A 13,170-nucleotide genomic window follows, 5' to 3' on the forward strand; every position below is an offset into this window, starting at 1 on the left:
CAGTATTAAACAATGATCAATGGTCTGCCGAATCCAATATGTCATGTAATGAGTGATCTTTGTTTCCTTTACAAGTACAATTCCTAAAATATATCTGCACTTTCAAGTGACTTTTCAGAAAAAGCTGTCATGAGTGTGAGGAATAACACTATTTGTGGCGATTCAATAACTTGTATCTCAACTTATTTAGCAGTTTTTATGTTTCTTCTACTTATGTCTCCCTCCAGTTTCTCAATCCCCCAATCTCCATTGACTTCTACAGGCAGCGGCTGTTTTTTTATTCCTCACGGATCTGAAGATTGGTTTCACAAGTTCTTAATTAAATGACCCATGCAGAAAATAGAGTGGGGAGAAGAAGTGAGTGATAGAGAAAAAGATATTAATCTCCAATAAGATATAGTACAACATTTATTCGCTTGTCATTTACTTATAAGACTAGATACTCTTTAACATACAGGGCTGGTTTTTGATTTCTAGATCATTATTCATTGATACCTCATTTTTCTCCTTGAGCTTGGTGATCATAACAATAACAGGGACATCTTCTTGCCAAACCATCTGCCAGAAGTCATTGACTGTGTTAATCATTGGTCCTTGAGTAGCAATGAACTTCCTCTCTTTACCACTGTAACCCTATCATAGATAAGATTAATTAGTAAATGTAATTATTTCATGTTTATATTGTAAATACACATCGAGCCATCATTCATGGACATGCAGTATGGCGTAGATAAGTTGTAATCAATTTGCATATATCTGTCCTGCAGATAGAATGATCTGGTATGAAAGCTTCACTTCATTTTTACCCCATGTCTTTCTTATTGAGTGCATTCCTGAATTGTAATACGGTACTTTTCATTGATTCATTTATTGTAAGATTATCAAAATAGATGGGAGAAGTCTGCATGGAGATATTACAAATGATGATACTGAAGCCATCACTAAGCGTCTGTGTGTGGCTCTCACCTTTATTATAGGTTATAGGAGCGATGGAAGATTTTATGCTAATCATTATTAAAGGGAACCTGTCACCAGATTTGGTGACTATAAGCTACGGCCACCGCCAGTGAGCCCTTCAGAATACTGTATATAAGAGCCCAGGCCATCTATAGAACGTGAAAAACACCTTTCTAATACTACCTAAGAGGCGGTCCGCTCTGATGGGTGTCGCTGCTCTCCAATCTGGCGCCTCCTCTCTCCAGTCCAGCGCCTCCTCTCTGTGGTGATCACTGTTTTCCTTTGTCTGAGGCCTGTGTGCATGACGCGTCCTATGTCACCCACACAAGCTGGCATTGAGGTCCTGCACAGGCACACTTTGATCTGCCCTGCTCACGGCAGATTAAAGGACTGTAGTGCACATGTGCGGGCGGTCTAACCTTTCCTCACGCCTGCACATTACAGTACTTTGATCTGCCCTCAGCAGGGCAGATCAGAGTGCGCCTGTACAGGACCCCAATATCGGCTTGTGTGGAGGACGTAGACACATTATCCACACTGGGCTGGATAGAAGGAGGACGGAGATCACAGCAGAGAGGAGGCACCGGACTGGAGAGCAGCGACACCCGTCAGACAGGAACACCCCTCAGGTGAGTAGAATAAAAGGTGTTTTTTTACATTATACAGTACGGTCTGAGCTCTTATATACAGCATTCTAGAATGCTGTATATAAGAGTTCAGTGGTGATGGCCGCAGCTTATAATTGCCAAATCTGGTGGCAGGTTTCCTTTAAAAAAGAAAATGCTTCATAGAAAAATATTGCTCAGTTTATATTAAGGTGTCATGGCTGATACTCCTTTGAATAGTGTTGCAGGAGACAATGTTTTTATTGTACCATTTTGGAATAGAAATGATATTTTGATCACTTGTTACTGCATTTTTTGTGGCATTGCACCCACGGAACAAATGTAATTTTGCCATTAGGAGTTGCTGAGGTCTCCAGATTCAGAGATACGCTGTGATCTGGATAATATATAGGGGACATAGATTAGGGACTTTGCAGTAAGGTATTAAAAAATGGGCCTTATTCACTAATCAGCCTCTTTCAGTTTGGCCGGGAAAATGTTTGTTCCTCTCAGGAGCCTATATACTTGTCTAGAAGCATATTCTTGTTTCTCAAGGTGTAGGGAAAAAAACCTGTGAAACCTACAACTTATAAAATCTCTGTCTAAGCAATGGCCAATCATATTCAGCATTTAGTACAACTGCTTGTATAATATAATACTGATCTTAGAATCTGAAAGACTTTATAATGCAGGAGTGGGCAACTCATTTTCCCAAGAGGCCACATGAGAGGCCAAGACTATTGTGAAGAGCTGAACTAGCAGGCCAAATTAAAATTCTGATTATAATTTTATTATTTTATAAATAATTTTTATCACTTAATGTTGAGCAGAATTAATTATGATGACTAGCTCCTACTGCTAATACATGTTACGATAGGGCTTATTGTAAGATTTATACTTACCGGTAGTAGCTCACCAAAGCCATATAATTTACTGCTTTTTACAAGGTTTACAAAAAAGTGTTAAAAAATACTGCTCTTGTACCTTGCTCAGCATCTCCCCCCACGCAGTATTATAGCCACACAGCCCCCCAAACAGTATAATGCTCTTAAACACAGAGTGATGTCTCCACAGCTCCTATAAACATAGTAATATTCCCCACATCTCCCTACACACAGTATCATGGTCCCCCACACTTACCAAAAAAGTATTTTGTCCCTCACAACTCCCCACACAATATGATGGCACCCCCATAGTATGATCACCCTAAACACAATATGATGCACCCCGATGCCTCCGAATACACAGTATGATGAACTCCACAGCCCACCACACAGTGTGATGGACCCCACAGCACTCACATGCAGCATAATGGACCCTATAAACCCCCAACCACAATATGATGTTGGATCCCACAACCCCCACACACACTATGATGGACCACATAGCATTCCACTTTTGGTATGATGGCCATTACAGCTCCTCACAGAGTATAATGACCTGACAGTCCCTTACGGATGTATGATTATCTCACAGCCCCCACACACAGTATAATGCACCACAGCGCCCCACACACAGTATGATTTTCTTACAGTTCACCATACACAGTATGATGTCTCCCACATACAGTATGATACCAACACCCACAAATGTATGATGCCCCTAGAGCCCCGCCCCCCACACAGTATGATGCTACCACAGCTCCTTGCATAAAGTAGGATGGCTGCCCCACACAGATGTATGATGACCCCACAACCCCCACACACACGATATGATGCCTCACGTCACCCCATACGTAAGATTTTCTTAGAGATCACGATGCAACAGTATGATGCTCCCCACTTCTCCCCACATACAGTATGATGGTGCCACCCACAAATGTATGATGCCACTAAAGCCCCTACACACAGTATGACGCCACCACAACTCTCACACATAGTATGATGACATTCCATTGCCCCCCATACACAGTAAGATAGCGCTAAAAGCCCCTCATACACAGTATGATTATCCCCAAAGCTCCCCACTCACAGCCCCAAAACAGTAAAGTGACCTAACAGTATCCTATATACTGTATGATGGCCAAACAGCCCGCCACACAGTATGATGACTGCGCACTTTTCTCCAACAACTGACTGACAAAAAAAATGTACTGCTCTGGTCTGTGCACTGTGTATAGTGAGGCTATACACAGCAGGAGCGATCTAGTGAGAGGATGAGATTAACCTTATATTAAACCACTGGCAAAACTTACTAAAACAATACATTCTATAAATGTTCTGAATCACTGACGGTTAAGTGAACAAATCATACTCACTCTGATAAAATTTGCATTTATGTAGGTGCTCAATGCATCTTTTGGATTCTTTGGTTTCAAACACACTCTGCTTACAGGATCTAATGAAACAGGAACATTGAAGAGGCGCATGATCAAACATTGTTTACTGTAATCTTACTTCAGTGTGTAGATAAATAATATATATGCAAATTATTCAGCAATTGAAAATTCAGTTGATTAACAAAATGTACAAACTTTCTGCTGTTTGCAATAAACCAATTTATCAAGATAAATTTAAATAGCTGAACACAACTTACCGTATAGAACAAGCGGTTTCTCCAACACTAAATGCCACTTTTAATGGCTACTGTCCCAGAATTATTCAAGCTCTTCATGACAAGTGTGTTTAGTAATCAGTGGAGCTTCTTTAGCTCTTACAGTAAAATCTGCTGAAAATGTGATACATAGTCAGACACCAACTTCAGGCAGTGTTCCTGAGGAATCTTAGCATATTCCTCATGAGTAGAGATGGGCAAATCTGCAGATATTGGGGTTCGGCGGGTCTGGCCGGACTTTAAAAAAAAAAGTCTGGTTTGAGACCGGACTTGAACCCGACCATCTGCCCAGATGCCAAACTCCATATTAAGTCTATGGAGACCCAAACATTGTGCTGTAAAATGGTGGTAGAAAGGGCTAGGGGGACTGCAAAGTAGGAGAGTTATACTTACCGAGTCTCCAACGCAGCTGTAACATTGCTTCAAGATTTAGTCATTAAAGGGAACCTATCACCAGTTTTTTGAGTTATAAACTAAAACTACCACCTTAAGCAACACCTCTGCTGCATTCTATAAAGGTGCATGTTGTCCCCAGACTCACTTTGTGCACCCCACAAATACCTTTTGAAAATCTCCTGCGCTGTATGGTAATGCTTTGGTTCGGTCCATTGGGTGTTCTGGTTGTGGCTCCTGTCCCACTTCTCACCGTCCTCTGCTGATGATTGACATGGATGACACCTCCTACGTCATCCACATACCCGGGCAAAATCTTGCGCCTGCTCAGAGACATTGCTGGCTAGCTTAAGGAAAAAAAAACAACAGCTCACCTAGACCTTGCAGCTCATATGGTTAATGATTAGATGCCTGGTTCCAAGACAGGCCAGATCCTTATGCATTGCTAGCTAGCGCATGTACACTTTGCACTGCCCTACAGCGGGCAGATCCCAATACATATGTGTGCATGCGTGAAACATCGAAGTCTCTGCACAGGCACGAGATTTAGCTTAGGTATGTGGACAACACAGGGGAGGTGCGACATTTTGCCCGGGCATGTGGATGATTCAGGAGGCATCATCCACGTCAATCATGAGCAGAGAATTGCGATTAGTGCAAAGAGGAGGCTGCACCCCCCAGCCATGTGCTTATCTTAGCTGTGTAACAAAATAAGAGGGACTCTATGCAGCTTTTTAAAATTCTTTAAATAAATAATTTTAAAAAGCGGCATGTGGTCCCCTCAATTTTCATATCCAGCCATGATAAAGCCAATAGCTGGGGGCTAGTATTCTCAGGCTGGGGAGTCCCATGATTATTGGGCCCCTGCAGCCTAAAAATAGCAGCCTGCAGCCACCCATAATTGTTGCATCCATTAGATGCGACATTTCTGGCACTTTACCAGGCTCATTCCGATTGCCCTGGTAATATAAAGAGTTAATGACCGGTCACAGCTGCCACTAAGCCCTAGATTAGTAATGGGTAGGGATCTATTCTTCATACATATGCACTGCTTCCCCCGCTGACCAGCAGTCCATGCGTCTCTGATTAGTTGCAGTCAGATGCGCCCTCGTCCTGTGTGGCAATGTCTGACTGCAACGAATCAGAGGCATTGTGTGTGCAGCTCTATTGTTATAAAAATAAATAAATAAAAAATTGGATTAGGTTCCCCCTTATTATGATACCCAGCACAGATAAAGCATATGGCTACAGGCTGCAGCCCCCAGTCATGTGCGTATCTTGGCTGTGTATCAAAATAAGAGGGACAGCATGCAGCTATTTTTGTTTAAAAAAAATAAAATAAATAAAAATAAATAAATAATTAAAAAAACAGCATGTGGTCCCCCCAATTTTGATACCCAGCCATGATAAAGCAGACAGCTGGGAGCCATTATTCTCAGGTTATTGGCCCCCCAAAACCCAGGATCGTGGCATCCATTAGATGTGACAATCCCAGAACTTTACCTGGCTCATCCCGATTACCCTGGTGTGGTGGCAATCGGGGTAATAAAGGGGTTAATAACAGCTCACAACTGCCATTAAGCCCTAGATTAGTAATGGGAGGCATCTCTAATACCCCCCATTACTAAGCTGTAAGTGAAAAGAAAAAAACACCAACACAGAAAAAAATCCTTTTTTTGAAATAAAATACAGAAAAAAACCTCACCCTCTATCTCCAATTTATTAATACAATGCGATTTTTATGCAATTTTTGCCAGAGATGCAGATTTGGTGCAGGAATTGGGTGTATAAATTGTAGCACCAAATCTGTATTTTTTGGCAGAAAAACAAACAAACACATTTTTCTGCCAGGAGTTCACCTGAGGTGAGGTCACTGAATTCATCGAGTTCACCTGCGATCACAGGTGAAGTACTGTAGCAACCTCCAGCTGTGACCGCTCGTAAACTTAGTGATGTCACCGCCCCCAGCTGCAACTCAGTCAGTGTCTGCCTGAAGCTGTAGCTGTGGGCAGTCATGTTTTCTAATGCACGCGCACTGTGACTTCATTATGTAGCAGAGTCGGGATCATCTTGGGACCTCATGTAGATTACGTCAGACGTGAAGGGGTGCTTTTGAGGTTAATAAATTGGAGAAAGAGGGTTTTTTTGTATTTTGTCAAATAAAGCATTTTTAGGTGTCTGTGTTTATTTCTTTTCACTTACAGGTTTAGTAATGGGAGGTCTCATACCTCCCATTACTCATCTATGGCTTAGAGGCAGCTGTGAGCTGTCATTAATCCCTTATATTACCCCGACTGTCACTGCACCAGTACAATTGGGATGAGCCAGATAAAGCACCAGAATTGTCGTATCTAATGAATGCAACAATTCTGGGTGGCAGCAGGTTGCTATTTTCAGGCTGGGGGGCCCAACAACCATGGTTCTCCCCAGCCTCAGAATACCAGCCCCCACCTTATGGCTTTATCATGGCTGGGTCCCTTTTATGTTGATACACAACCAAGATAAGCACACTGCTGGGGGCTGCAGCCTGTAGCCATCTGCTTTATCTGCCTTAGGAATCACAATGTATGGGGACACTATGCCGATTTTTAAATGTATTTATTTATTATTACACCACTATAGGTATGCAGACTGCATGTGTGATTCCAACTAATCACAGATGCTGTTACACACGGTGGGGGCACGGTCTAACTGCAACCATCACAGACGCCGGGATTGACGGTGGATGGGGTAAGCAGTGAATATGAGAAGACCTGTAAGCAATGTAAGGCGGGCTTTACACGTTGCGACATCGGTAACGATATATCGTCGGGGTCACGTCGTTAGTGACGCACATCCGGCGCCGTTACCGACATCGCAGCGTGTAAACCCTAGGAGCGACGATCACCAATCGCAAAAATGTCAAAAATTGTTGATCGGCGACACGTCGCTCCTTTTCATAATAACGCTGCTGCTGCCAGTACGATGTTGTTTGTCGTCTCTGCAGCACCACACATCGCTGTGTGTGACACCGCAGGAACGACAAACATCTCCTTCCCTGCCTCCACCAACAATGCGTAAGGAAGAAGGTGGGCGGGATGTTATGTCCCGCTCATCTCAGCCCCTCCGCTTCTATTGGCCGGCCACTTAGTGACGTCGCGGTGACGTCGCTGTGACGCCGAATGCACCTCCCCCTTGAAGGAGATATTGTTCGGCGGTCACAGTGACGTCGCTGACCAGGTATGTGCGTGTGAAGCTGCCGTAGCGATAATGTTCGCTATGGCAGCAATCACCACATATCGCATGTGCGATGGGGGCGGGTGCTATCGCGCTCAACATTGCTAGCAATTGCTAGCGATGTCGCAGCGTGTAAAGCCCACCTTACAGTCGCACGGGAGACTTGGTAAGTATAACTGTCCTGCTTTATGTCTTATATTCTTTCTTTTTCCTTTTTTTATTTCTATCATTATCCAGGTGGCTGAAACCGAACAGTAACATGGACTTCCCTGAAAAAGTCTGTGTTTGGGGTCCATGCATGGAAACTAGGTGTCCAGTATGGACCCTGAACTTAACAGTTACGGTTTGCCAACACTACTCATGAGTAATGGCCTCTGCCAAGAGAGTGGTCTAGAACGAAGAGATCACTGCATTGCACAAACAAGGAAAAGGATATAAAAAGATAGCATGCGTTGAATGCCTTTAAAGATACAGCTGGAAGCAGAGTTTAATGTTATAGGAGAATTGGTTACTCTACCTATACGTGGCAGAAAGTGGAAACTTTCACTCACTGCCACCAGATTCCTGTGGGAAGCAATCCTAAAAGTCAACATTGTTAAGATTTGTTTAGCTTAAAGGTGGTGTCACACATAGCGATAACGAAAACGACATCGCTGCTAAGTCGCCATTTTCTGTGACGTAGCAACGACCTCAACAGCGACGTCGCTGTGTGTGACACATAACAACGATCAGACCCCTGCTGCGAAATCGCTGCTCGTTCCTAAATGTTCCAGGTCATTTTTTGATAGCTGCTATCCCGCTGCGCCATGATGATAAGCTCTGCATCCTTGTGTTTGACACCGCAGCAGCGACGGTCGCTACGACGCTGAAGGCAGTGACGTAGGACTGAAGGCAGGACAAGGGCGTGTTGTTGTGGTGTATTTTGCAACGCCTCTACAACTCCGATTGGTGGTTACAACAGCGTTCTGATTGGGTAACTTGCTGAAGGAGTTACAGTGATTTCGTTCTTTAAGTTCCATTCCTTGTTCTACGTAGTAGATGCTCTGTCTGGTGTCGCTAGTGTGTCGTTTTTTTGTGGATCTTTCATCAGACCTTGTGATTGAAAAGGTAAAGTATGCTTTGTGTTCTCAAATTGTTGTATATAGGATAGTAGTTTTGTATATAGGAGCAGTATTATAGTAGTTGTATTCTTGTACTTAGGGAGCAATATTATTATATTTATATTCTTATACATAGGGAGCAGTAGTTATATTCTTGTATATAGGGGTCAGTATTATAGTAGTTATATTCTGGGGCATTATTATAGTAGTTATATTCTTGTATATAGGGGGCAGTAATCGGAACAGAGGGGCGTGAAGAAAGGCACTATAGCGATCACCAATTGGAACAGAGGGGCGTGAAGAAAGGCACTATAGCGATCACCAATTGGAACAGAGGGGAGTGAAGAAAGGCACTGTAGCGATCACCAATCGGAACAGAGGGGTGTGAAAAGAGGCATCGCAAAACATGTCTAGGGGTAAACACCATGCCTCTATCAAGGTCTGAGTCGTTGCACAGCGACACGTGTGACACGTCCCCAACGACCGTCGAGATCGCTGTGATCGCTGCTAAGTCGCTGCTTTACATTACTTGTTTGAAAGCTTACTAGCGATCATCTATGGTCGCTGTTACATCACAGGAAATGGTGACGTAACAGCGACGTCGTTGTCGCTATGTGTGAACCCAGCTTTAGGCCCAGTCACACTAAACAACTTACCAGCGATCCCACCAACGATACAACCTGATAGGGATCGCTGGTAAGTTGCTAGGAGGTCGCTGGTGAGATGTCACACTAAGCGACGCTCCAGCGATCCCACCAGCAACCTGACCTGGCAGGGATCGCTGGAGCATCGCTAAACGGGTTGCTGGTGAGCTGTCACAAAGGCAGATCTCATCAGCAACCAGTGACCAGCCCCCAGCCAGCAGCGCCACGTGGAAGCGATGCTGCGCTTGGTAACTAAGGTAAATATCGGGTAACCAACCCGATATTTACCTTGGTTACCAGCGCACATCGCTTAGCGCTGGCTCCCTGCACACCTAGCCACAGTACACATCGGGTTAATTACCCGATGTGTACTCTGCTACGTGTTCAGGCAGCAGGAGCCGGCTTCTGCGGACGCTGGTAACCACGGTAAACATCGGGTAACCAAGAAGCCCTTACCTTGGTTACCCGATATTTACCTTCGTTACCAGCGTCCGCCGCTCTCACACTGCCAGTGCCGGCTCCCTGTTCCCTGCACTCCTAGCCACAGTACACATCGGGTTAATTACGTCGCTGTGACTGACGGACTATCCCTCCTTCAAGGGGGAGGTGCGTTCAGTGTCACAGTGACGTCACCGCGACGTCACTAATCGGCCGGCCAATAGAAGCGGAGGGGTGGAGAAGAGCGGGACATAACATCCCGCCCACCTTCTCCCTTCCGCATTGCCGTCTGGAAGCAGGTAAGGAGGTTTGTTGCTCCTGCGGGTTTACACACAGCGATGTGTGGAGCTGCAGGAATGACAAACAACATCACACCTGCGGTCGACCTGACATTATGGAAATGAACGACGCTACACAGATCACCGATTTTTGACGCTTTTGCGATCGTTTATCGTCGCACCTAGGATTTACAGGTTGCGATGTCGCTACCGGCGCCGGATGTGCGTCACTAATGAGGTGACCCCGACGATATTTCGGAAGCGATGTCGCAACGTGTAAAGCCTCCCTTATTCCTTCCAAAAGACAATACTATGGGGGCATTCACTGCGAGTGGAAGAAAAGCGATTCCGGAAGCTAAATAAGAAAAGGTTCTTTACAGTTAGAGCAGTCAGACTGTGGAATGCCCTACCACAAGAGGCAGTAATGGCAGATACTATAACAGCTTTTAAAAAAGGGCTGGATGATTTCCTCAGTACACAAAACATAGTTTCATAGTTTCATAGTTTTTAAGGTTGAAGGGAGACTCTAAGTCCATCTAGTTCAACCCGTAGCCTTACATGTTGATCCAGAGGAAGGCAAAAAACCCCAATGTGGCAAACAAGTTCCAATGGGGAAAAAATTTCCTTCCTGACTCCACATCCGGCAATCAGACTAGTTCCCTGGATCAATACCCTGTCATAAAATCTAATATACATAACTGGTTATATTAAATTTTTCAAGAAAGGCATCCAGGCTCTGCTTAAATGTTAGTAGTGAATCACTCATTACAACATCATGCGGCAGAGAGTTCCATAGTCTCACTGCTCGTACAGTAAAGAATCCTCGTCTGTGATTATGATTAAACCTTCTTTTCTCAAGACGTAGCGGATGCCCCCGTGTTCCAGTCGCAGGCCTAGGTGTAAATAGATCTTTGGAAAGGTCTCTGTACTGTCCCCTCATATATTTATACATTGTGATTAGATCTCCCCTAAGCCTTCGTTTTTCCAGACTAAATAACCCCAAGTTTAATAATCTGTCTTCGTATTGCAGCCCCCCCATTCCTCTAATAATCTTGGTCGCTCTTCTTTGCACCCTCTCCAGTTCAGCTATGTCCTTCTTATATATCGGTGACCAGAATTGTACACAGTATTCTAAGTGTGGTCGCACTAGTGACTTGTACAGAGGTAGAACTATATTTTTTTCATGAACACTTATACCTCTTTTAATACATCCCATTATTTTATTAGCCCTGGCAGCAGCTGCCTGACACTGTCCACTAAAGTGAAGTTTACCATCCACCCATACACCCAAGTCTTTTTCTGTGTCTGTTTTACCCAGTGTTCTACAATTAAGTACATAATCATAAATGTTATTTCCTCTACCCAAGTGCATGACCTTACATTTATCTACATTAAACTTCAATTGCCACTTCTCAGCCCAATCCTCCAATTTACATAAATCTCCCTGTAATATAAAATTATCCTCCTCTGTATTGATTACCCTGCAGAGTTTAGTATCATCTGCAAATATTGAAATTCTACTCCGCATGCCCCCAACAAGGTCATTTATAAATATGTTGAAAAGAAGCGGGCCCAATACTGACCCCTGTGGTACCCCACTATGAACTGAGACCCAGTCCGAGTACGTACCATTAATAACCACCCTTTGTTTCCTATCACTGAGCCAGTTTTTAACCCAGTTACACATATTTTCCCCTATCCCCATTATTCTCATTTTATGTACCAACCTTTTGTGTGGCACCGTATCAAAAGCTTTTGAAAAGTCCATATACACAACATCCACTGCATTTCCCTGGTCCAGGCTTGAACTTACCTCTTCATAGAAGCTGATCAAATTAGTTTGACAGGATCGATCCCTCATAAACCCATGTTGATACTCTATCATAAGGTTATTTTTCTTGAGATACTCCAGTATAGCATCTCTCAAGAAACCCTCAAGGATTTTACCAACCGTAGAGGTTAAACTTACCGGCCTATAATTTCCCGGCTCAGTTTTTGTCCCCTTTTTGAATATTGGCACCACATTTGCTATGCGCCAGTCCTGCGGTACCGACCCTGTTATTAACATTGTTGGTAATAAGTGACAATGACAAAATGTAGAATTGGTGGAGGAAGGTTGGACTAGATGGAACTAGGTCTTTTTTCAACCTATTTAACTATGTAACAACTATGTAACAAGACTTGCCACATCTCTTGTGATTACATTTTTTAAACTCAATTTGCTGACAGTAGTCATGTATATGTGGCATTTAGTATTGAACTTGGAGAAATCACTAGTTTATAATTCCCTGCCTAGATAACTGCTTCATAGTCTTATTTGCCTCTTTCCCATACGTTTAATTAAATAAAGTACTGATACATGACTTCAGAAGAAAAGTGACATTCTCTTCTTTCTTCACTACACATTTATAAATACTGTATGTAGAATTTCGACCTCTAGTGGACATATGCAGAACCTCTACAACACTCATTACCCTGTCTATCTAGTAACAAATAGAACAAAGGCAACCAGCAACTTGTACATGCTCATTTTTATATACTGTGATTCAGAAGCTTTTCAAAGTATTTTGAAGACAGTGAAAACTTTCCAAAGCATCTCCTTTCTGGGAATAACAAGACCAGGACCACCCAGGCCTAGACCGGATTTCTATATATTACATTTTTAAGCCTGCCTTATCCAGTGTATTTTGGCCATCTTCTTTGAAATTACCACCATTTTAGAAATTTTTGATGCTCAACTCAAAGAAATTTCAATGTACAGTATGTATTTATACATACATACATTATAAAGAAGTTTCCCCATTAGTGATCTTTAGTACACCGCTCCCCTGCCTCTTGGCTTCCTGCCTGTGCTAACAGTTTGAGCTGGTGACATGGCTGAGCTGCAAACAGAAACATCTTTGTCTCTGTAGCATTATAAGAGCAAAGGGCCACTGAAGATGGCTTTATACAGCAATATGGGCATCTTCAGAGCAGCACTTACAAG

General features: G+C 43.4%; 1 protein-coding gene across 1 annotated transcript in view; it reads right to left on the bottom strand.

Annotated features, from left to right (window-relative positions):
• The window catches only part of PTPRR (protein tyrosine phosphatase receptor type R), a 300,065-nt gene that overhangs the window by 52,992 nt on the left and 233,903 nt on the right, over window positions 1–13,170 (bottom strand). Inside the window, exons 8-9 of the mRNA XM_075342474.1 lie at window positions 3,820–3,899; window positions 496–633 (exon numbers count right to left, since the gene is read on the bottom strand). Coding sequence (XP_075198589.1) covers window positions 496–633; window positions 3,820–3,899 — 218 coding nt within the window. The remainder of the gene's footprint in view (window positions 1–495; window positions 634–3,819; window positions 3,900–13,170) is intronic.

This window comes from Anomaloglossus baeobatrachus, chromosome 4 (genome assembly GCF_048569485.1).
Source record: "Anomaloglossus baeobatrachus isolate aAnoBae1 chromosome 4, aAnoBae1.hap1, whole genome shotgun sequence".
Taxonomy (NCBI): Eukaryota; Metazoa; Chordata; class Amphibia; order Anura; family Aromobatidae; genus Anomaloglossus; species Anomaloglossus baeobatrachus.